The sequence below is a fragment of the Monodelphis domestica genome, chromosome 2 (genome assembly GCF_027887165.1).
Source record: "Monodelphis domestica isolate mMonDom1 chromosome 2, mMonDom1.pri, whole genome shotgun sequence".
NCBI classification, from domain to species: Eukaryota; Metazoa; Chordata; class Mammalia; order Didelphimorphia; family Didelphidae; genus Monodelphis; species Monodelphis domestica.
In genome coordinates this window covers 212608772-212630940 of record NC_077228.1, presented here as the reverse complement: position 1 = coordinate 212630940, position 22169 = coordinate 212608772, and the positions used below count along the sequence as shown (strand labels likewise).

At 46.9% G+C, this 22169-nt stretch overlaps 1 protein-coding gene across 17 annotated transcripts in view; it reads left to right on the top strand.

The window, feature by feature from the left end:
• TMEM94 (transmembrane protein 94) overlaps positions 1-22034 on the top strand; it is a 48284-nt gene extending 26250 nt beyond the window's left edge. For 4 of the 17 annotated variants that reach the window (XM_007482661.2, XM_056817147.1, XM_056817148.1 and 1 more), the window contains 30 exons: positions 5924-6043; positions 6759-6886; positions 7277-7413; positions 7877-8079; positions 8440-8591; positions 8887-8989; positions 9229-9315; positions 9628-9744; positions 10118-10174; positions 10462-10566; positions 11142-11294; positions 11544-11753; positions 12382-12691; positions 13078-13251; positions 14438-14540; positions 14633-14850; positions 15608-15789; positions 15885-16023; positions 16365-16480; positions 16735-16834; positions 17494-17602; positions 17878-18067; positions 18468-18545; positions 19053-19138; positions 19424-19505; positions 19949-20097; positions 20227-20321; positions 20476-20569; positions 20786-20956; positions 21130-22034. In XM_007482661.2, the coding sequence (XP_007482723.1) occupies positions 5924-6043; positions 6759-6886; positions 7277-7413; positions 7877-8079; positions 8440-8591; positions 8887-8989; positions 9229-9315; positions 9628-9744; positions 10118-10174; positions 10462-10566; positions 11142-11294; positions 11544-11753; positions 12382-12691; positions 13078-13251; positions 14438-14540; positions 14633-14850; positions 15608-15789; positions 15885-16023; positions 16365-16480; positions 16735-16834; positions 17494-17602; positions 17878-18067; positions 18468-18545; positions 19053-19138; positions 19424-19505; positions 19949-20097; positions 20227-20321; positions 20476-20569; positions 20786-20956; positions 21130-21202 (4041 nt within the window). In that variant the 3' untranslated portion in view covers positions 21203-22034. Of the gene's footprint in view, positions 1-5923; positions 6044-6758; positions 6887-7276; positions 7414-7876; positions 8080-8439; positions 8592-8886; positions 8990-9228; positions 9316-9627; positions 9745-10117; positions 10175-10461; positions 10567-11141; positions 11307-11543; positions 11754-12381; positions 12692-13077; positions 13252-14437; positions 14541-14632; positions 14851-15607; positions 15790-15884; positions 16024-16364; positions 16481-16734; positions 16835-17493; positions 17603-17877; positions 18068-18444; positions 18546-19052; positions 19139-19423; positions 19506-19948; positions 20098-20226; positions 20322-20475; positions 20570-20785; positions 20957-21129 lie in introns of those variants that run through there. The other 13 variants (XM_007482660.3, XM_056817143.1, XM_056817151.1 and 10 more) reach the window with 5 other exon arrangements.
• The last annotated feature ends 135 nt before the right edge of the window (positions 22035-22169 follow it).

The window sequence follows — 22169 nt, the reverse complement described above, 5'->3', positions numbered from 1 at the left end:
CTTGGTCCTTCCACCCTGAGACTAGCACCGTGCATGTGGTGCATTAAGAGAAACTCGGGCAAAAATAATAAGAAAGCAACGGGTCGACTTATAAGATGGAAATACCTGCCAGAGATGGGGTGAGATATTGCCACTTATTATTTGTGAGATACCCCCAGTTAGATGAGCTTGCCTAGTTGATAGGAGAATAAGATGGGATCTGTGGGGAGCAATAGGGCACAGCCTTACCACCAGCCTGTACATGTGAGCACTTTCTTGGGAAGGCATGTAATTATAGAACGGTTTGTTTTTCCTTCACTGTGTTTTCCTTAATAGCCAGTCTAGAGATTAGTGCCCCAGGCTAGACAAAACATGAGCAGGTAGGGGCATGGAGGAAACTCCCACGGATACTTTCTCTGCTTTCTGCTGCAGCCTGACTGGCCAGTATAGGGATTGGGGCTATACTAGCCCACCACACCTCCCAGCATAGTAAAGGCAATGGGATGGCCAGACACTATCAGAGAGTTGTAAAAGAAATTTTTGAGAGGCTAAAGTCTCTTGTTACCTGAGGTAGGGTAACAAGGTAGGGTTAGAGGTAGGGTTAGTCCTAGTTTTGAAACAAGATAAGCTAGATGTAAAGATTTTTTTGATGTTGGTAAGGAGTTAAAGGGAGAGTCATATGGTCCCTAAAGAGTGACATACAAATATCTAGCTGAATGCCAACAGCCCTGTTTGTATGCACTTAGCTTTTCATGTACTATTTGTAGCTCTTTTCCTGCTTTACTTGAAATTCTTTAGCTTTGGTCCTCACTTCAGGTTTAGGAGTCCCTTGGTGAAATGTTAGTCCTGTGGGACATGAGCATCCCTTCCCTCCTTTTCTTCTGGTCCATCATTATCTCTCCTCTCTTTACCTAGTTTTCCTATTCCTAGTGGTTGTTGGCTTCCCCCAGATGACTCTGCCACCCTGGCCATCTTTCCTATCACTGGTTGCACATTCTTATATCTCCTGATTCTGGAGGGAAAATGAGAATAGTCTGTGCTTCCCACGTAAAACTTCCTTTGCTGTCATTATTCATCAGAATTTCCTCTATAAAGGTTCACTCCTTTCAAATTTGCCATCTAATTTAGAACCTACTACTTCTCTTCCAGCTCCCAAGTCTTCTTCCTTCTCAAGGAATTAATTTCCTGACTCACAACCTTCCTCTTTATCCAATCTCTTGCTCTTAAGCTGAGTGACTTCCAACATACTTGTTGATGCAATTTCAAAACACATCAACTTTGCAATTCCTGAATTTTCTCAGCTCCCTTGACTTCCATTTTTCCTTTGCTACATCTTTGATCATTTCACAAAAGCTTCCTCTTCAATAATCAAAAATTCCCTAATTCCTTTATTTGTTATAAACTCCTATCATTCCATCACCTGTTCTTCCTCATTTGGCCCTCCTCCAGCCTTTCTATTCCTCAGTATTCCAGGCCATTACCCTACTCTAACCTCATTTTTCCTTTCTTTCCATTCTCAATCCTATAGTTAACCAATTCAGCTTTATACTGTCCTTTAAACTCGAGTGCCTTGCCCCTCTATCTTATTAACTCCATACTTTATCAAGTCTTAATTCCAAATTATTCCCACCATCTATCTCTTCCATTCCTATCCACATGCTGCAATTATGCAACTTTGCTGACTGGGTCAATTTGACAAAATTATGTTATTTAAACTCAAGATTGGATCCTCATGTCATCTGGATATTCCTTTTACTTCTCCCTTTACATTCCCTATCCTCTCTTCCCACAAAGGCTGTTTAGAGCTTTGCTTTCTCTCTTCAATTTCTCACATCTCTTCCTTCCCTCTTAGCAGAGGATCTTGCTGTACATAGAAAATATACTACTTATTATAAGTTCCCTCTTCTTCTAGATTTTCTATCTCAAAAAACCTTGACATTATCTCTTATTCTTTCTTCTCTTCCAGCCTGATGAAATGGTGACCTTTTTCCTAGCCAAGGCCAACCCCATTATGAGTATCCTTGATCCCATCCTCATCATCTTTGAACTCTTCCAATCTACTGAATCCTTTCCTGCCACCTTCTAACATGCCCAACTCTTTTCTATGCGAAATCCCCTCCAAAATTTTATTCAATGCCATCCCCTCAAGCTGTTGTCCAATCCCCCTCATCTCTTTCACAGCTAAACCTCTAGAATAAGTTGTCTGTTCTACTTGCCCTCCTTTTACTTAGCCCTTTGCAAGCTGATTTCCAATCTTATTCCTGAAGCTCCTTTCATAGAAGTCCCACATTCTACATTCATACTGGCTTTCTAGCTAGTCCTTAGCTATGATAGTCTCAGTCTTCCACATCCCCAAGCCTTTATTCTGTCCTCCATGTCTTGAATGTACTCCCCCATCTCCTCTACCTCTTAAGAGCCCCTCATTTCCTTCTGTAATAAAGGATTTAATCAGGGCAAGGTGCATTCAAAAGATTCTGCAAACCAACATTCCACTCAGAACTCCCAGGAACTGGCCTGAACACAGAGGCAATTGCTGGAGATAGGTCGTGGACCCTGGAGGAGGGAGAGGCAGCTTTTCTCTAGCAGTCAGGAGAGTCCAGAGAGTATCTGTCTGGTATTTTCTGGGGTGGACCCAGAGAGCCAGTGGATTCCTCTTTGGTTTTCTTGACATTTCTGCCTGTTCCTACTGCTGCTGCTACAGAGAAGTGGATTTCAGCTGTTGTTGGTTACATCTTTCTGGGATTGCTGTTTGAATCAAAGAGGACTCTTGTGTTGTGAGATTCTTTGGGCCCTTTTGTCCTTGCCCCTACCAATCCCTCTCTAACTTTAATTACTACTCAAATTAGTTAGTTTAGAATAATTATATAAAGTTTTAGGGTTTTAAATATCTGTTGTAGGTTAGAAGTAACTTCTTCCCTGATCTCCTTCCCTTCTCCCTAAACCTGCAAAGAACAAAAATAAAAAATAGCTTCCTAACACATGTACTATTGCCTTTGGGCTATTTAAAAATGAAAACCCCCTTGGTGTCCACAGTCAGAATTCCATGCCAAGCAGGAGTAAGCAATATCAGGACCTTGGAGAACAACCAGGTGTTCGAGGGCAGTGGAATGTTGGTAGCTTGTCCAACTGTCAACCTACTAATCTGTTTTTCTTAGGCCCAAGTAAATTACTTTGCAGGTTTGCCCTACTGACTCATCAAATGTTATATGTGGGTTAAAAGAAGGTATTCAAACTAGTTATATATATAAAATTAAAAGGTTTAATTAGCTAAAGGGAGAAGGGAAGGGGATTAGGGAATAACTTACTTCTAACCCACAATAGATATTTAAAACCCTAAAACTTTATATAATTATTCTAAACTAATTTGAGTAGTAATTAAAGTTAGGGAGGGATTGGTAGGGGCAAGGACAAAAAAGGGCCCAAAGAATCTCACAACACAAGAATCCTCTTTGATTCAAACAGCAATCCCAGAAAGATGTAACCAACAACAGCTGAAATCCACTTCTCTGTAGCAGCAACAAACAGCAGGAACAGGCAGAAATGTCAAGAAAGCCAAAGAAGAGTGATCCATTGGCTCTCTGGGTCCACCCCAGAAAATACCAGACAGATACTCTTTGACTCTCCTGACTGCTGGAGAAAAGCTGCCTCTCCCTCCTCCAGGGTCCACCACCTATCTCCAGCAATTGCCTCTGTATTCAGTCCCAGTTCCTGGGAGTTCTGAGTGGAATGTTGGTTTGCAGCATCTTTTGAATGCAGCTTGCCCTGATTAAATCCTTTACTACACTTCAAAACTCCATTCAAGAGCCATCTTCTGCATGAAGGCCTGCCTGATTCTGAAGTTGCTATTGTGCCCCCAATAAAAGAATTTAACTTACATTTATGTTATATATGCTTAATTGTTGTATATTATTTTCTCACCTCTAAAACATAAGCTTTTTCAGGGCAAGGACTATTGGGGAGTTCTTTTGACTTGGTGACCCCAGCAGCTAGCACAATGCTCAGTATACCTAATTGTTTATTAATTGGTTGGCTGATTGGCAAGTCTTGCTTTCAGGACATTTTTTTTGTCTTCCCCAATTATCTAGCCCTAGTTGAGGATTATAATTCTGAGCTCTAGCATACCCATGTGTAGGTGGAAGGTGGAAATACAAAGGCAAAAGACACAAGAGGCCCTTGGTTTCTTTTTTTTTTAAACCCTTACCTTTTGTTTTGGACTCAATACTAAATATCAATTCCAAGGCAGAAGAGTGGTAAGGATTAGGCATTTGGAGTTAAGTGTCTTGACTTGACCAAGGTCACACAGGTAGGAAGTGTCAGAGGCCAGATTTGAATCCTAGAAACTCCGCTCTCCAGGGCTGGTGATCTATCCACTGAGCTACTTAGCTGTTCCTGAGGCTCTTGGTTTCTAAAACTGAATCATCTGTACAAGCCTGATTATAATCCCACATTCTCCCTTCCCTGAAGTGGGATAAATTTCTCTTTAAGTCATCAGAAATTTCATGGTCATCTTGACCTTTCTCTTGGTCCCCTTCTTTATTCATAACAATTCCCTGTTAATTTTTCTCTCCTTTTAAGTTAGGCAGTAAAGAGTTCAATGAAATAGGCCATGGCCCCATCTGGAACTTGCCATAAAGGCTAAACTCTGGGATTGTCCAGATAAACTTTGGGATCCCCTACCAGAGGAATTCAGGGCATAGGTAGCCCTGAATGTGGAGTCCCTGCATTGATGGCTATTTCTTCTTTAAAATTTTTTAATTAATAATTTTGTTTCATTCTTCACATATACTCTCACTCAAATTCTCCACAATGTTCAGTCTCTAAAATCAATTGGTTTAAGGTAGCTGTTTCTCCATAAGCTGGAATAATTTGTATATCCCCTGTAGAAGATTCAGATCCTTTCCTCATAATCTTCTAAAGCCACTATGGTGAGCAGATCCATAGTCTAGACATATTTTTGGTGGGGTGCGGTATAAGCTGCTGAAGGCCTTCCCTTCTCCCCTTTCATATTGATGACAATATATTCTTTCTTGACCCCCTGTGCCCAAATTGAAAGCAGTATGAGTTTTCCTACCCATTACCAATGGATATTTGTTAATTCATTTGCTGGGGGGTGGGAGAACTGAGACTAGAAGGAAGGAAATGGACCTAATAATGTAGGCATCTTGGTTAGAAAGAGTGTGTAAGCAAATGGATGTCATAAGCCACAGGAGCCTCAGTGTATGGGAATCTGAGTGGGCTGATTGAGATGGTGAAACACCTTGGTGATATTCTGTCCCTAACCCTCAACAGAAGATCATGATGATGTATAGGATCAGGGGTCCCCTCTCTCATCATAGGCTACCTTTCCTGGCTTATCAATTCCTTTATCAAGGATATTTCTTTCAGAAGTCCACTGGTGGCCTTTATTTTTAAAACTGAAATTTCTTGGCATATTTTGTTTTGACACAATCGATATTTCTCAACTAATACCTAAACTCTCTTGCCAAGTATCTTCCCCCCAAATAGCTGTTAATTGATTGTTAACAGAAGGAAGGGACATGTCCCTTTAACTTTGACAATTCTCTATGGTACTAGCATAGACCATTGTATTTGAACAGAGCCTCTCCAACTTGGCTTTATTTAAATTGATATAGTCATTGTGTGTATTATACACTGGTGCTCTTTAGGAGGTCTTTGGCAGTCTTCTTCCTTAGGCATTTATGCTCTCATCTCCTCAGGACCCTCTTAGACCTGTTGAGAACCTCATGTCTGTTTGGAAATAGGGTGGGATTTTTTTTTTTTCCTGGATACATCAGCAACCAGGGACCTGGGGTGGAGCCAGAATTTTCCTGGGCATCTTCAGCCTCACAACATTGGGAATAAAGAGAATTTGAGCATAAGTAGCATCTGGCAATAACTTGAAGGTTTCCAGGAGGTGTCTACAGTTTTGTGCTTTCTTCTGTAGGGCGATCCCCCCTTGGCCTTGGGCCTATCCACAGGTAAGGCCCTTAGGATCCTGAAGGAGCAGCTGGAGGCAGTACTGGAAGGGCACTTGAAGGAGCAAAAGAAAAGCCTCACATGGAAGGTGAGGTTCTCCCTCTCTGTGTCAATATTACAGGCCCAAGTGTTGCCAGTGTCCCTTCCTCCCTTCCAGACTTAGGTAGTGGTAGTACTTAGTGGAAAGAACCCTGGATTTTGAATGAGAATATCTGAGTTCAAATGCCAGCTCTGTTTCATACTATCAGGGTGGCCTTGGGCAAATTCCTTAACTTCTCTGCCCCTTAGTTTCTTGCTTTATAAAATGGGGGAGTTGGGCTAAATTATTCCCTGTCTCCAAATCCTTTGATCCTGGCCCAGCTGATTGAGTGGGATGATGCCTGAGAAATTTAATTGCTATGGGGAGTGTAAGGTACAAGGAAGAGTCTGTAGAAGCCTAAGGAGTGGCCACTCCTAGCTATCTTCCAAGGCTATAATGAAGCTTGAAAATCTGAACTTTTTTACTGGGTACCATCATTAAAAACACAAGGGGTAAGGGAGCCCTTTTAATGGTTCCCAGGATCCTGATTTTCTCCAATGTAGCCCCCATCTCATCCCACCCAAGTAACAAGTTGGTCTCAAGCTTAGGTCATAGCTTTGGTTTACTTGAGAGATAAGAAGCAGGTGAGGGGCAAGTATATGTGTGAAGGAGACCAGATCCTTAGTTGGGAAGGGGTCTTTTCTTGCCCTGACTGACCCCTTAGTGTCCTATTCTGGCACCTAAAGCTTGCTGCTGATTTGCAATATCTCTACTCATTCCTTAGGAGATATGGAAAAGAAGCTTCCTGCACCATAGTAACCGCTGTTCCTGTTTCCATTGGCCTGGTGCCTCCCTGATGCTGTTGGCAGTGCTGCTGCTGCTAGGCTGCTATGGGAGTCAGCCAGCCGGGAGGTAAACAGTGCCCTGGTGGCCAGCAGAAAGAGGTGGTTTTCCACCTGCTTTTTGTCCCTCCAAGTCCCAGAAGAAAGTTTCTATTTTTTCCATCTGTAATGCTAATGGGGGATATCAAGAATTGCCTCATGAGCTAGTGCAGGTCAGAACAGTGACTGGACCCCCTTGGACCAGAGCCTGGGCTATATGGAAACCTCTTATATTCTGTGACTAAAGGCAAAATTTAAGGCCCATGTTAGGCAATCTGAGTTGAGGCAGCTTCCTTTAGGGGGATGGGGGATAAGGAATAGGCTTCAGAGAGGGGAGAAGGAAAGTACTTCAAGCTCTGGGAGTGGGCTGGATTGGGGGCTGTACATATGGCACCCCAACCATCTGACTCTTTCTACTCAGCCATGGGGTAGAGTTGGTGAATGCCACTGCCCTTCTCCTGCTGCTGCTTCTGAACCTCATCCTCATTGGGAGACAGGAGCGACTGAAGCGCCAGGAGGTGGAGAGAAGGCTTCGAGGGATCATTGATCAAATAAGTGGTGAGGATGTGGATTGATCCTTCTTGGAGGTTGAGGAGGATGCCCTGAAACAGCAGAATTTTAAACATCTCTTCTCTTTCTACTGGCCAGACCCTTGACTACTTAAGTTGGCAGCATATTTGCCTTGGTGCTTGTCTCTGCCCTGACCATTCTTAGAGGATGAAGGTTAAATGATAAAATGAGATCCAGCTCTAAAACTAAGGTCCCATGATCCTTTGTATATAATAAAGCACCACTTGACTGGTACAGAGAGTAGGACTTTAAGCTGAGCCTTGAAGGATGATTCTAACTTGAGATGTGGGCAGAGCATTCCCGAAGATAGTCAAGCAAACACAAGTAAAAGTAGAGAATCTAGAGTGAGCTTGGTGGGTTTGAGCAAAGTGGAGGGATTGACCTGGCTAAACTGAAGAGATTACTTTGGGAGTCGTCAAAGAATGCATTGCTCTCTTCCTTTTCTCTCCAGATGCCCTCAGGGATGGTAAAGAGGTCAGATGGCCGAATGCCATGTATCCAGATCTTCATATGCCCTTTGCACCATCCTGGTCCTTGCACTGGGCTTACCGAGATGGATACCTGGTAAATCTGCCAGTCAGCCTGCTGGTGGAGGGAGATGTCATTGCCTTGAGGCCAGGGCAGGAATCCTTCGCTTCCCTGAGGGGGATCAAGGTAGTTCAGGGGTTTCTTCTTCTATAGGGGACATTGTAGGGGTATGTGGGAGGAAGTCAGGGTTTAGTCCCAAGATCATAGGTAGTTCCTTAGTTTCTTGACAGTCTTTGGGCAGGATAAGGCATGATCTGAATATTTATTACCTGTCTTCTTGTCCCTATCCTTTCCTTTCCACTGTTTTTAAATTGCTAGAAACCCAAAAGAACCCTGTCCTGCTGCCTGTTTACTTCTTGATATTCTCTATCACCCTGCACAATCCCTCTAGTTTATCAGAGATCTTAGAGGATACATGGCAATGTGACTGGCTGTGCACTGACATTTTTGTCTGCCCTCATCAATCTTCCCTCACGTTGCTGACAGGATGATGAGCACATTGTCTTGGAACCAGGTGACCTGTTTCCCCCTTTTTCTCCTCCTCCCTCTCCACGGGGGGAAGTGAAGAAGGGACCACAGAACCCCCAACAACACCGGCTCTTCCGGGTTCTTAAGACCCCTGTGTTGGACAACGTCAGGTGAGAGTGATGCTGCCCTTCTCCCAGTAACTTGCCCTCTTTCCTACTCCCAAGAAAAATTTGTTAGTGCAAATAATAAGCATTTGCTTTCTTCTCAATGTAGACTTTTTGGAGCCATTGGGCTTTAGAGTATCTGCTGTGTCAGAAAGTGAATTTGGGGGACTATTCTGGGCAGACTAAGATTGGAGACTGGACATTTGGCCATTAGGGCTTTCTAGAGGATCAGTGACATGTCCATATGATGCTTCGTGGCTTACTAGATGAAGCCTGGGACTGAGGCTGCTCTTTCCCTCAGATGGTGCTTGGACATGGCCTTGGCTCGACCAGTGACTGCTCTAGACAATGAGAGGTTCACAGTTCAGTCGGTGATGCTGCGATATGCAGTGCCTGTGGTCCTGGTGAGTGGGAGGAGGACTATCCACATGGGCCAAGAGCATGACTCATTGGGTAGAGATTGGTTGTACATGAGCTTCAAGGGCTGGCGGGGGGATGGAAGGCAATGTTGCCAGAGATCCTAAGAGGTGAACAGTAAAATTTGAGGGAATAAAGAAAATCAAGAGTGGTAACTGAGAGTATAGACTTTGCTCTTCATGCCCAAAGAAGATGAAAGATATTGAGACTGTCCTTTTCCCAACAGGCCAGCTTCCTTATCACTAATGCCCTGCGCTTTGTGTTCAGGGCTCCAGGGGTCACTTCTTGGCAATATACCTTACTCCAGCTGCAGGTAAGAGAATCTTTTCTTTTTAAGGCTGTGAAGTGGGAAGAAATGGGGTCATCTTTTAAATGGGATGGTCAAGGGAAGGCCATCTTTCAAATGTGACATGAAGCCAGAGTCGAATACCTAAGTTCCTGCCTGAGTCATATTCCTCCCATGGTCAAAAAATCCTTCATGGTGATACTTGCCTCCCATTCTGGATAACTGGGATGCTTGATACCTAAGAATTGGCCACATAACTAGAAAAATCCTCCCCTTCTTTCCCCTCATGGGCCAATAGATCTTTAGTGTATATTAGGAGTGGGTTTTTCTTTTCCCCAGGTGAATGGTGTCCTGCCAATCCTCCCACTGTTGTTTCCAGTCCTCTGGGTACTGGCCACAGCCTGTGGGGAGGCCCGAGTCCTGGCCCAGATGAGCAAAGCCTCACCTAGCTCCCTGGTAGGTCTTTGAAGTTTGAGCCCTTTGGCATCTGGGGAAGTGAGGGAAGAAAAGAAGGGGTTTGACTCTCTGACCCAGGGATGTATCTTATGTTTCAGAACCTGGAAGGGTCTGACTACTATGTTGGGTGTAGTTGGTCAGTTAGCCCAGGCCCCTTACACATAAGGAGATGGACTTTAACGTGAGGTTCTAGACAATTAGTGATCCTCCCCTTCCTCCAGGCTCTTCTCCATATGGGGACTATAGTATCTACTGCTGTATCCTCTTCCAAAGAGACTAGCTTAGGGCAAGACTCTTTTTACTGCCAGCACTAAATACTATTTGAGCAGATCCTTTCTGTTTCACTGATGATGGCTCTTGTCTCTTGATATAGTTGGCCAAGTTTTCAGAAGATACTCTCAGCAGCTACACAGAAGTGGTCTCCTCTCAGGTCTGCCAGCTAGAATGTTGATGTCCCTACCTCCAAAATATCGGGGAACTTCTGCCCTTCCTTATTCTCCTCTTCCTGATCTTAATTCCTCTCCTTGCGCTTTTGTAGCCTAATGTTCCTTTTCTTGCGTGGCCTGATTGGGAGCCCTTTCCCCTAGCAGACCATCTGTTTTCTGCCCAAAGGAGCATTACTTTAAATGGATACTGCTCCATCCCTCCCCTTCCCTGGAATTCTCTCTTTGAGTTTTTGGATCTATCCTCACAATCAATGTCTTCTTTTCCCTCTAGGAAATGCTTCGCTGCATCTGGGGCCACTTCCTTAATGTGATCCAAGGAAAGTCATCTACACTGAGCTACAGCTCTAGCTTGCTGCACAGCTTGGGTTCTGTAACGGTGAGGACCATTCCCATTGAAAGGAGAGGCCCTGAAGGGCTGGAGTGCTATAGGAACCCTATACTTCAAGGCAGAAGCTAATGCTTCTCATAATATCAATAATAACAAAAATAGTTAGGATGGCAAAGCATTTACAATTATTATCTCATTTGATCTCCACAACAACCCCGGGAGGTAGGTGTTATTATCTCCATTTTATAGATAAGAAAACTGGGACAAGCAGAGATTAAGTGATTTGCCCAGGTATACAACCAAAAGTATCTGAGGCAGGATTTGAACTTCGATCTCCTTGACTCCAGATTCAATGCTCTAGTCCCTGCACTAACTGTTTTCTAGACCTAGTCCAGAGAAGCTTTGTTTTAGATTGATACTTCTCTATTCCTTCCCTCCCTTGGAATTCTCCTTTGAGGTCTAGATTTCCCAAGCACTGCAGGATGTTTTCCCCTCTCTCTAGTCCAGTCTAACTTATTCCCCAGATGTAGGAGGATACTTTTCCCTTTCTTTTGCTCCCTGAAGTATCCCGCACATGCATAAGTGAGTGTAGCTCCAGGCACTTACCTTACCTCTGACTACAGGTGCTGTGCTGTGTGGACAAGCAAGGGATCCTGTCCTGGCCTAATCCCAGCCCTGAGACAGTCCTGTTCTTCAGTGGGAAGATGGAACCACCTCACAGCAGCCACGAAGACCTGACAGATGATCTGTCGACCCGCTCCTTCTGCCACCCCGAGGTAGAGGAGGAGGTATGGCCGGCTCCTGTAGGCCCAAATTTGGGCCAGGCTGTTTAGCCCCTGGAGTCTGGCCAGTGGCCTCAGGGAGGGCAGAAATTGACTAGAGGCAGTGAGTGTACCTCCTGGGGAGGACCAAGAAGGGGGAAAAACACCAGAGGGAACAACCCTCTTCCCCAGGTAGTGGGAAGGGGGAAGGGAGCCAGCCCCTGGGACATCTCTCTTAGCCCTCCCTCTTTACATTCTCCTTAGCCCCATGAGCGTGATGCTTTGCTGTCTGGTCCCTTGAGTGACACCTTGCACCTCTCCAATGAGCAGGAGAGGGGTGACTGGCCTGGGGATGGCCCCAAACCACCTGAACTTCACCCTCACCGAAAACTACATGGGCGCAATAAACATCCCTCTGGCTCCAATGTGAGCTTCAGCAAGGACATTGAGGGTGGAGAAGATGAGCTATTTAAGGTGAGGGGAGAAAGAAGGATAGGCTAATTATGCCCTGTCCCTTACCCCCCTTTTGATCCCAGACAGATTTAAGGCTAAAATGCCTGCAGAGAAGGACATCTGTAGTTTCACTGTCTCATTCTTGGAGAATCAGCTCTTAAAGAGTCTTCTGATTCCTAACCTAAAATTCTCTTGTAATATAAGCTCATTTCAGTTGGAACTCCTTGCCATCCTCCCTACAGTTCTCTAGAGAGGTGCCAGTGAGTTCCCTTAAAGCCTTTTTTTTTCCAAATGGAATCAGATCCTTTCACTTTTCCTTATTTCTTCCCTACCTTTTACTCCTTTCTCCTTTGGACTTCTTGCTAATGGTTCTTTATGTCCTCCTTGAGATTTAGAGGGCAGGATTAGAAGAGATAAAGAGAGAAACTTGGAGGGGATGGAGATACATGAAATCCCTCAGGCCCTTCAGGCTGCCCCTTGATCGGGGAGGCCAGGGGCTTTGACTGACTTCTTCTCTAGTAGAATGCTGAGAATACTTCCCACTAGCTAGGGAGGACGGCAGGGGGCCTGGTACAGTCTCCCCAGTGTGTTGGATATTTTCCCCTTCTCTTTCTCCCTCTCTCCTCTCCTACCCTTTTATTCATTCTAGGCTGTGACTGAAGGGGACACCTGTGAGGCAGAGGACTTTGTGTGTGACTATCACCTGGAGATGCTGAGTCTGTCTCAGGACCAGCAGAACCCCTCCTGCATTCAGTTTGATGACTCCAATTGGCAGTTGCACCTCACCTCCCTCAAGCCTCTTGGCCTCAATGTACTGCTGAACCTGTGCAATGCCAGCGTCACTGATCGCCTATGCCGCTTCTCTGACCACCTGTGTAACATCGCGCTCCAGGAGAGCCACAGTGCTGTGTTGCCTGTACACGTGCCCTGGGGGCTCTGCGAGCTGGCCCGCCTCATTGGTATAGAGCCTGCCCACTCCACTGGTTGGGACTCGGGTGGGATACCCCTAGGCTGGGCATGCCCAAATAATGAGGAGGTCAGATTGACATCAGCCTTATACTAAGCCTTGCTGCTTGTATGTTTAAAGATCCTAGAGCTACTATTTCCACAACATTCGTAATATTTATACACCATTTGAGACTCAGTTCCATGACAAAATGAACAGAAATCAACCTTACTTCCATTCCTTTCCTTTTAAGCTGTTTTCAGATCATTTGGCCCAATCTAGAGATATGACAGGAGGGTGGGAAGATAGGAACATTCAGCCCGGAAAGGTTTCAGGGAGGAGAATGTCCCCAGGTGCCCTTCCAGATCCTCTTTCCTTTTCACTTTCAATCTACTGCAGGCTTCACTCCTGGTGCCAAAGAGCTCTTCAAACAAGAGAACCACTTGGCGCTGTATCGCCTTCCCAGTGCTGAGATGGTGAAGGAGACAGCCTTGGGCAAACTATCCCGGGTCACCAAGAGGCGCCCACCACTGAGCCATATGATCAGCCTTTTTATCAAGGACATGACCACCAGTAAGCCTTCCTATCCCATTATGTCCCTAAATGGAATCATCCCTTAGTTGGCAGGTGGGACTCAGTACTTCAAGTGCATTACCAAAAGGGAGAGGGTTCCTTTCTCTAGTACCCAGCCACCTGTCTTAGTGCTCCTGGGCACCGGAGCAACCGATGGAGAAGCTCTAGCCATTCTTGGCTGTTTCTAGGGAGGTCATGGGAAATGAGCAACTGTTATGTTCCCCAGTAAACAGTCTATGACACGAGTCAGGTAGGCTTTGGGATTCGCTATGACGGTTATCTCACCGGAGCTTCCTGAGGCTATAGGTATCGAGGGGATGGACTCCAGCCTATCTCCAAGCTCCAGCAGCTCAGTCTGAGGATACATTGAAAATCTAGAGGAGAGCTCTTGGTAGTTTCTGTCTAAGTAGTTCCAGTCACTGGTCTTCACTAAGACAATGCTGCTGTTTCAAGGGAGCTTTCCTGGGGAAGCTGGAAGCACTGCTGCGGGGTCAGAGGAGTTTTTTGCCTTCGTGCTCAGGGCCAATGATGTGATGGGGATTAGTTTTCTAGCCCTTGCCTGACTCAAGGCTTGTCTTTCTGTTATCCTCACAATTCTTTAATTAGAGAATGTGAGAAAGACTAGGCCTGAGGTAGGTGACTAGTGGTCACTGCCTGATACAGAATTATCTTGAGTGTAGGCAGGTTCTTTGATACAGGGAGCTCTGTCTGAGTACGCCTCTCTGGGCTACATCATTACCTGCGACCAGGAGTTTCAAAAAGGCTTTTGGATGATGGAGCCACTTGGCCCCTGCCTCTCTCTCTGGCTCTGACACCACCGGGAGCACAGCCCATCTTTGTAACGGCTTAGCCTTACTGCCAAAGTCTCAGGATGTTGGGTCTAAAACATTAGGAGGTGGTTGCAAAGGGTTCAGATTTGGAATTTGGAGCTATTTTTTTAAGTCTTTTTTTTTTTGTTTAAACCCTTACCTTCCGTCTTGGAGTCAATACTGTGTATTGGCTCCAAGGCAGAAGAGTGGTAAGGGCTAGGCAATGGGGGTCAAGTGACTTGCCCAGGGTCACACGGCTAGGAAGTGTCTGAGGCTAGATTTGAACCTAGGACCTCCCATCTCTAGGGCTGGTTCTCAATCCACTGAGCTACCCAGCTGCCCCCTATTTTTTTAAGTCTTGGTCCTGTCTGTCACAGGCACTGAGCAGATGCTGTCCCATGGCACAGCAGATGTGGTCCTGGAGGCCTGCACTGACTTCTGGGACGGAGCAGACATCTACCCACTCTCTGGCTCAGACAGGTGGGTGTCTGTGGGCCCCTGTGGGATTGGGAGCTGCCAGCCTGGTTGCCCTCCCAGCTGGATCATTCTCTTCTCTTCTCTTTCCTTGACAGAAAAAAAGTCTTAGATTTCTACCAGCGAGCCTGCCTCTCAGGCTACTGCTCTGCCTTTGCCTACAAGCCCATGCACTGCACCTTGTCCTCTCAGCTCAATGGCAAGTGCATTGAGCTCATGCAGGTGCCTGGCCACAATGCCATCTGCACCTCCTGTGAGCTTCCTGGCACCATACCCATCAAGCAAAACGTCCGCCGCAACAGCTGGAGCTCTGACGGTACCAGGGCAGCCCCAGGGCCTTCTCTTTGATTTCCCTCCTGGGGTAGCCTGAGCTGATCACTGCCCCTGGCCTGGTCCTGCTGTTCCAGAGGGGAGCCTTCAAGGCCTGTGGAGGCTCAGGGAGGATCCTGGCATTTGTCTGCCTTTGTTCTCTCATTTCGGCATAATGGATTTGGAATCTGATAGATCTGAGTTCAGATTCTGTCTCTGCCTTGTATGAGTGGCAAGGCTTCTACCCTTGATGGCACTTGGTACCTCATTCTGTATGATTAAGGGGTTGGATTGATTTCTCTGTTCCCTTTTCGCTTTTGGTGTATGAAGCCCAGCTTTTGTCTCTTGCCTGACCATAGCCTCTCAAAAGATTGACACCCCTTTCCTTTGACTTACTCATGGAGCCCCTACATCCAGAAGCTTGGGAATTAAGCAATTTGGATGTATGGGGTTGACTGGGGGAATGGGATTTTAGTCAGGTAGAAACCTATGTCCTCCCAACTTCCCTCCACAACCTATAACTGACTGATGGGTGTCTTTTATTGTCTTTTTTTCTTCTGTCTTGTATGTGTGTGTTGTCCCTGTCTGTATCTGTGTATGTGCTGATGTTGATTTACGTCTCTGAATTTTGCTATGTGCGTGATCCCCTGAATGCCTATATTTGTGTGGCAATCCCATGTGTATGATTGCCCACCTGGGATTTGTGGTGTTTGGATCCTGTGGTATCTTGGCTGGGCTGCATGCATCGATGGCACTGCCTGAAGAAGGGATCGGTGAAGTGATGGAGAAGGAGGACTGTATGCAAGCTCTGAGTGGCCAGATCTTTATGGGCATGGTGTCATCCCAGTACCAGGCCCGCCTGGACATTGTTCGCCTCATTGATGGACTGGTCAATGCCTGCATCCGCTTTGTGTACTTCTCCCTGGAGGATGAGCTTAAGAGCAAGGTGGGACTAGCCTTTCCCCTTCTTAAGCAGTCTGAAAGGAACTGGCTTCTTCCTCTTCTCTATTTCACTGGTCATTTCTATCTTGTCTTCCCCAGGTATTTGCAGAAAAGATGGGCCTTGAGACAGGTTGGAATTGCCACATCTCCCTCACACCAAATGGTGATGTTCCAGGCTCTGAGATTCCACCTTCTAGTCCCAGTCATGCAGGTTCCTTGCATGATGACCTAAATCAGGGTGAGGACGAGCCTCTAGTGTTGTGGGGACAGGGCAGGAGAGGCATTGAGAAGGGGCAAAGATCCAGAGGTTTTTTTCTCCTTGGGATAACCGCTGCTGGAATTGCCCCTGTAATTATTTATTGAAAAGTGTTTCCCCCATTAGAATCACTATGGTTTTTGTTTTCTGACAAAAGCTATCATCAGAGGGGAGGGAAGAGGAGACTTTCAGGTGTGGAGTTCTGAATCCAGATGGTTCTGATTCTCTTGAAGGGAGCACTAGTCATTAGTAATATGGGAAAGGAGCGGTTTGAGAGAAAACTGTAGCCTTTAACTTTGGATGTTCTGATCCTTTTCTTGCAGTGTCTCGGGATGATGCTGAAGGACTCCTGCTTATGGAGGAGGAGGGTCACTCTGACCTCATCAGCTTCCAACCTACTGACAGTGACATCCCTAGCTTCTTAGAGGACTGTAATCGGGTATGGTAGCTAGCCAAGCTTCCTGAAGACCATCTTGGAGAGGGGGCATAGAGGGGGTTACACTTTGCCTTCTATTTCCCAGAATCTCCCCAAATGGTTGACATGTGCCTGATCCCAGATCCCTGTAAATTGCATTATTAGTCTGAAGGGGTCTGAGGTGTGAGGAAAGTCCTGGATCCCAGGTAGACTAGAGGAATTTCATTCATTCATTCAGTGCCCTAACTTGGGCCTAATTCTATTTCTGCTCCTTACAGGCCAAGCTGCCTCGGGGCATCCACCAAGTACGGCCACATTTACAGAACATTGACAATGTTCCTCTGCTGGTACCCCTCTTTACTGACTGCACCCCTGAAAGTGAGTCTTGTAGCTGGTGCAGCTCAGGCTGCCTCCCTTGGGGGAGAAGTCAGACTTCTTGCCCTACATGCTTATGGGGTTATAGTTCTTCTCATTAGGTTTTGGAGAAAGCTAGTGCAAGGCTCAGTAAATTCTAGGAGCTAGGTAACCACAGTTCCTACAAATGTCATTGTATTTTTACTTATTTTTAACTAGTCATCATTTTGTGGTTGAAAGTTGGTACATTGGGATTGTTTAAAAACCTTTACCTTTGTTTTAGAGTCAATACTGTGTATTGGTTCCAAGGCAGAAGAGCAGTAAGGGCTAGGCAATGGGGGTCAAGTGACTTGCCCAGGGTCACACAGCCAGGAAGTGTCTGAGGCCAGATTTGAATCTGTTTATTTTATTTTTTTAATTTTACCTTCTGTCTTTGTATCAATTCTAAGGCAGAAGAGCAGTAAAAGCTAGACAGTGAAGGGGTTGGGGATAGGGGAGCAAAGTGATTTGCCCTGAGTCACACAGCTAGGAAGTATCTGAGTCCAGATTTGGACCAGGACCTCTTGACTCCAGGCCTGGCTCTCTATCCACTGAGTCACCTTGCTGCTCCTTCTAGGTCTCTTCTTAACCGAGAAGCTCCTCCGCTGTTGTTGACTGTCTCTTTCTATTCTCTCTTTCTTCAGCCATGTGTGAGATGATTAAGATCATGCAGGAGTACGGCGAGGTGACATGCTGCCTGGGTAGCTCTGCCAACCTTCGCAATAGCTGCCTCTTCCTGCAGAGTGACATCAGGTGTGGATGAGCCAGAGCTCAGGGACACCACAGTGAATGGGGTTATTGATGATGGTAGGAGGGGAGGCATGAGTGGTGATGGGAATGTGGCCGCTCTCAGCTGTGCTCTTTTCATATCTTGTGGCTGTCCTTGGATGGTGTTTGCTAATACTTTTGATCATTTAGTCAAATGGCCAGTCAGGGAGGGCACAGTGGGGTGAGATCAAAGGCTCTAGGCCCAATAGGACCTTTGGAGAATAGGACCTCATGTCTTCTTTCTCCCCTGAACTAAGCAGCATTGCTCTGGATCCTCTGTATCCATCCCGCTGCTCCTGGGAGACCTTTGGCTATGCCACCAGCACCAGCATGGCCCAGGCCTCAGAAGGCCTCTCTCCCCTGCAGCTCTCGGGGCAGCTCAACAGCCTGGCCTGTTCAACGGCCTTTCGGCAGGAAGAGAGCATCAGTATCATCCGGCTCATTGAACAGGTGAGGATCCAGGACTCAGCAGAGACCTCAGTAATTTCCATCTCTTTTTTTTTAACCCTCCCCTTGCCTTCGAATCAGTACTGTGTATTGTTCCAAGGCAGAAGAGCAATAAGGGCTAGACAGTGGGGGTTAAATGACTTGCCCAGGGTTGCACAGTGAGCCATCTTTCTTTCTTTAAGACCTAGCACAGTACCTTGAGCAGAGCAGGCATTTATTAAGTTCTTGGTAAATTAGGGTATGGGAACTATTGCCCTGTTAGCTCTTGGTTCCGGCTCTCCACCACTTGGCCAAGCCTAAGGGAAAGAGGGGAGATAGGGTTGTTCTGGCTGAAATAATGATGGATTTCCACACCTCTCTGTTCTCCTTTCCACTGATAGATCTGGTCTGATTATCTCTGCAGGCCCGTCATGCTACCTATGGCATCCGCAAGTGCTTTCTCTTCCTATTGCAATGCCAGCTGACTCTAGTGGTTATGCAGGTAAGTTTGGGGCATGGCAATGGGTATTATCCCTCTGCTCCCCTAAAGAAAAAAAGGGGACCCAGGAGGGGTAATTGTTGTTAGGAGTCATTTAGATAAGGGTGGGAGCCCCCTCCCTGCAAATCCCTCAGCTTCCCTTTAAAAGCATCTGAGTCAGGTTACAATGTGGGAATGCTGTACATCCTGAAAGTTTATCACCTCTATCAGTTTATTTGTTTTTTTAATCCCATACCTTCCATCTTAGAATTGATATTGAGTATTTTTTTAACCCTTCCCTTGCCTTCGAATCAGTACTGTGTATTGTTCCAAGGCATAAGAGCAGTAAGGGACTAAGCAATGGGGGTTAAATGACTTGCCCAGGGGCACACAGCTAGGAAGTACCTGAGTTCAGAATCAAACCCAGGACTTCCTGGCTCTAGGGCCTGGCTCTTGGTCCACTGAGCCATCCAGCTGCTTCCTCTATCCATTTTTTAAAATCTTGCTTCTGTATAATTTTCCTCCATCTAGTTCCTTTCTTGCCTGGTACAATTGCCACCACTCTTGGGCACCACTGACATCCTATGGCTGTCCTGTTTTTGCTACCCCCTTCTGAGGTGAGAAGCCATGTGGCATCCCAAAATGGGGCAGGGTTTGGCTTCTTGAGGGCAGGTGTGCATGGTCCTTTAGGATCTTCTTTCTGTTTTCCTTACTCCATCTTCCTAATGGTCCATGTTTTACTCCCTTCTCCCCTTATGGGATTCCCTGAAGCCAGTCCAGGTGAGGACATAAGTGTGTTTTCCCAGAGCTTTTGGCCTGGTTCTTGTCATCTTTGGGGATGAATAGGGAAAGGGTAGCTCTAAGGAGCCGGCCATCCCCTGACCCTGCCTTCTGCTTTCCAGTGTCTCCTTGCTAGGGAAGCCTCCACACAGCTCCGTTATGTCTGTAGCTACAGGGAAGAATCTTCTCTCCATTCCCAAGAAGGTAGGTGAGGCTAGATCCCCTTGGTACTTGATTTCAAATTCCTGGGTTTCTTCAGCCCTCAGTGATGGTGATGGTGTAGGTGTAGACTGGAGGCACCTGGAGATAAGGATGTCTTTCTCTAGAGTGAGGGGGGGTTGTGTGCATTGTGCGTTTAGGGGATCCATCCTCTGGTCTGTTAGGGCCTAACAGAACCCCCAAATCAACCAACATGTGTTATGACAGGAGTGGACAACGGATGCTCTTACACTTTTCATTCCCAACACTCAGCCCACTGCCAGGCTCATGGAAGATATGGACTTGTTGAATGAATTGAAGGATCTGAGTTTTATGGCAGACCATTTTCTTGACCTGATCTGGCTTGGTGCTGGGCAGGAAATGGTGGGGGTCGGTTGATTGGACTAGTCCTATCTTCTGTGAGTGATGGGCCCCCTCTTCTCCGGCAGACCCAGCACTACTTTCTCCTCTGCTTCTTGCTCAAGTTTAGTCTCACCATTGGCTCGGGCCTCATCTGCTTTGGCTTCATCCTGCAGAGTTTTTGTGACAGTGCCCAGGCCCGAAACCTTACTAACTGTTCCTCTATCATGCAGCGCAGGTAGGCCCCACATCATGGTCACCCTTCCCCTCAGGAGATTCCCTGCTCCTTCACCCTCTGCCTCCCTGTTTACTCCTTACTTCCCCCTTTGCCCTGGTTTGTAGCTATATTCCTTCTCTGATTTGACAGTAATGCTGAGATGGCTCCAGATTGGTTTGAGGACTTTGCCAATGGGCTCTTGCTAGCCCAGAAGCTCACAGCTGCCCTGATCGTCCTACACACCGGTGAGCATCCCTGATCTCGGGAAGCTTTTGGCCTGGTCCCCATCCTCATCAGATTAGGACAGATAGCAGCTGCGTTGGCTGAACCACATAGGGAGAAGGTAACCCAGGCTAGTGGGGGGTTCTGAGACTCTTTTGTCATCCCTCCCCCCAATAGTGTTCATTTCCATCACCCATGTGCATCGCACCAAGCCCTTGTGGAGAAAGAGCCCCTTCTCCAACCTCTGGTGGACCCTAACGGTGCCTGTGGTGTGAGTACTGACTGTGGGGCTGGGTGACTTGGTCGAGGGGCTCCTTGAGGGTTGTTGCCAGAAGTTGGGGATTGGGTCTGAGTCAGGGTTTGAGGTGGACTTTTGTGATTTCACGGGTCACACAGGTACTGATAACCAAATCTTACAGTGAAAGATTGGGAAGCGGGTGAGGATGGTACCTCCCAGGAGCTAAGTCTTTGTTTCTGTCTTCTTCAGGCTTCTGGGGCAACTGGTGGAGACGGCTGTGGACTTGCAGCTCTGGACCAACAGGGACAGCAGTGTTAACTTTGGCCTAGCGGATGTGCCCCTGATAACCTGGCTCCTGGGCTGCCTCTCCCTCATCCTTGTGGTAGTCACCAATGAAATCGTCAAGTTGCATGAAATCCGGTGAGGAACAAGACAGGGGTCCAGGCCTCTCTGTGGTTATTGTGTGTGCTACGTCTGTCCTTGACTGTCCATGGTGGAAGGAAAGCTGAGCCTTGCTCCATTCTCCAAGGGGGCCATCTCCCTCCCTTGTTCTCCTTCTGTGCACTAACTTTCTCTTCGTCTCCTGCCCTCAGGGTCCGGGTAAGATACCAGAAGAGGCAGAAACTACAGTTTGAAACTAAACTTGGCATGAACTCTCCGTTTTGAGCTACCGTGCACAACTGAGTTCCTCTTGCCTGGCATTCTGCCCTCCCTGGGAACCCTTCTGCCTGTCCTCTCCACCCACCCCACCCCTTGTATGTTTGGGGATTCAGGTTGTAACTGCTAGAGAGGTGGGCCTTGGGCCCTTTAACCCAGGGTAGGGAGAACCCCCAGGGCCCATGGGCCAAGCATTCCTGCTCTGTCACTGCTAGACCCTAGTGTCTTCCATTTTGCTCTTTACCAGATATTTTGGAGGAATCCCAGAGCCCAACAGGCACTGAGCCAGTCCCAGCCTTTTTTCTGAGCCCAGCCCAGAAAGGGCCTCCTTATCTAATGTCCTGGGCACTTTATGGCACAAACCCAGACGTTAGGGGGCTTCTGCCCCACCTGAGCAATCCCCCTGAGTTCCCCCTAGGTGGTGATATTGAATGCTGGGGGGATTTTTTTCCTCATCCTCCCTTCCCTGACACCACAGAAGACAGCCACATGCCCCTCCCTTAACCTTGTCTTCCCAGGGCTGGGGTATGGCCCCTGAACTCCCACCCCCATCCCCCCTGCTTTCACAGAGGAACTTGCAGTTCTTGCCTTCCCTTCTCTGGGCCTGAAGATGGAGACTGGCCCCAGCTCACCTGGCCCACCCCAGTCGCACACACCTCCTCTCCCCCCCCCCCCCCCCCCCCGCAACAGCTGGATGCCACCGTGTGGGCAGGGTTCCCGTCCCTTCCTCCAGTGTCTTTCCTATGTGAGAGTGTTTTTACTGGTGTATATTTTCTATCAGAAATGAGCCTTTTGGAGATGAATGTAAAAACTCCATTTGTATTAAAACTTGTAAATTGCTTCTGTCATTGACTGGTCTCTCAGGGGGTAGCCAGAGTGGTGCCAAGTAGGGGATAAGTTCAAATAAGATAAACTCATAGGCGAGACCAGGGTAAGGAATGCAAGCAGGAGGGAGAAGCCTTGGCTAAGGAGGCAA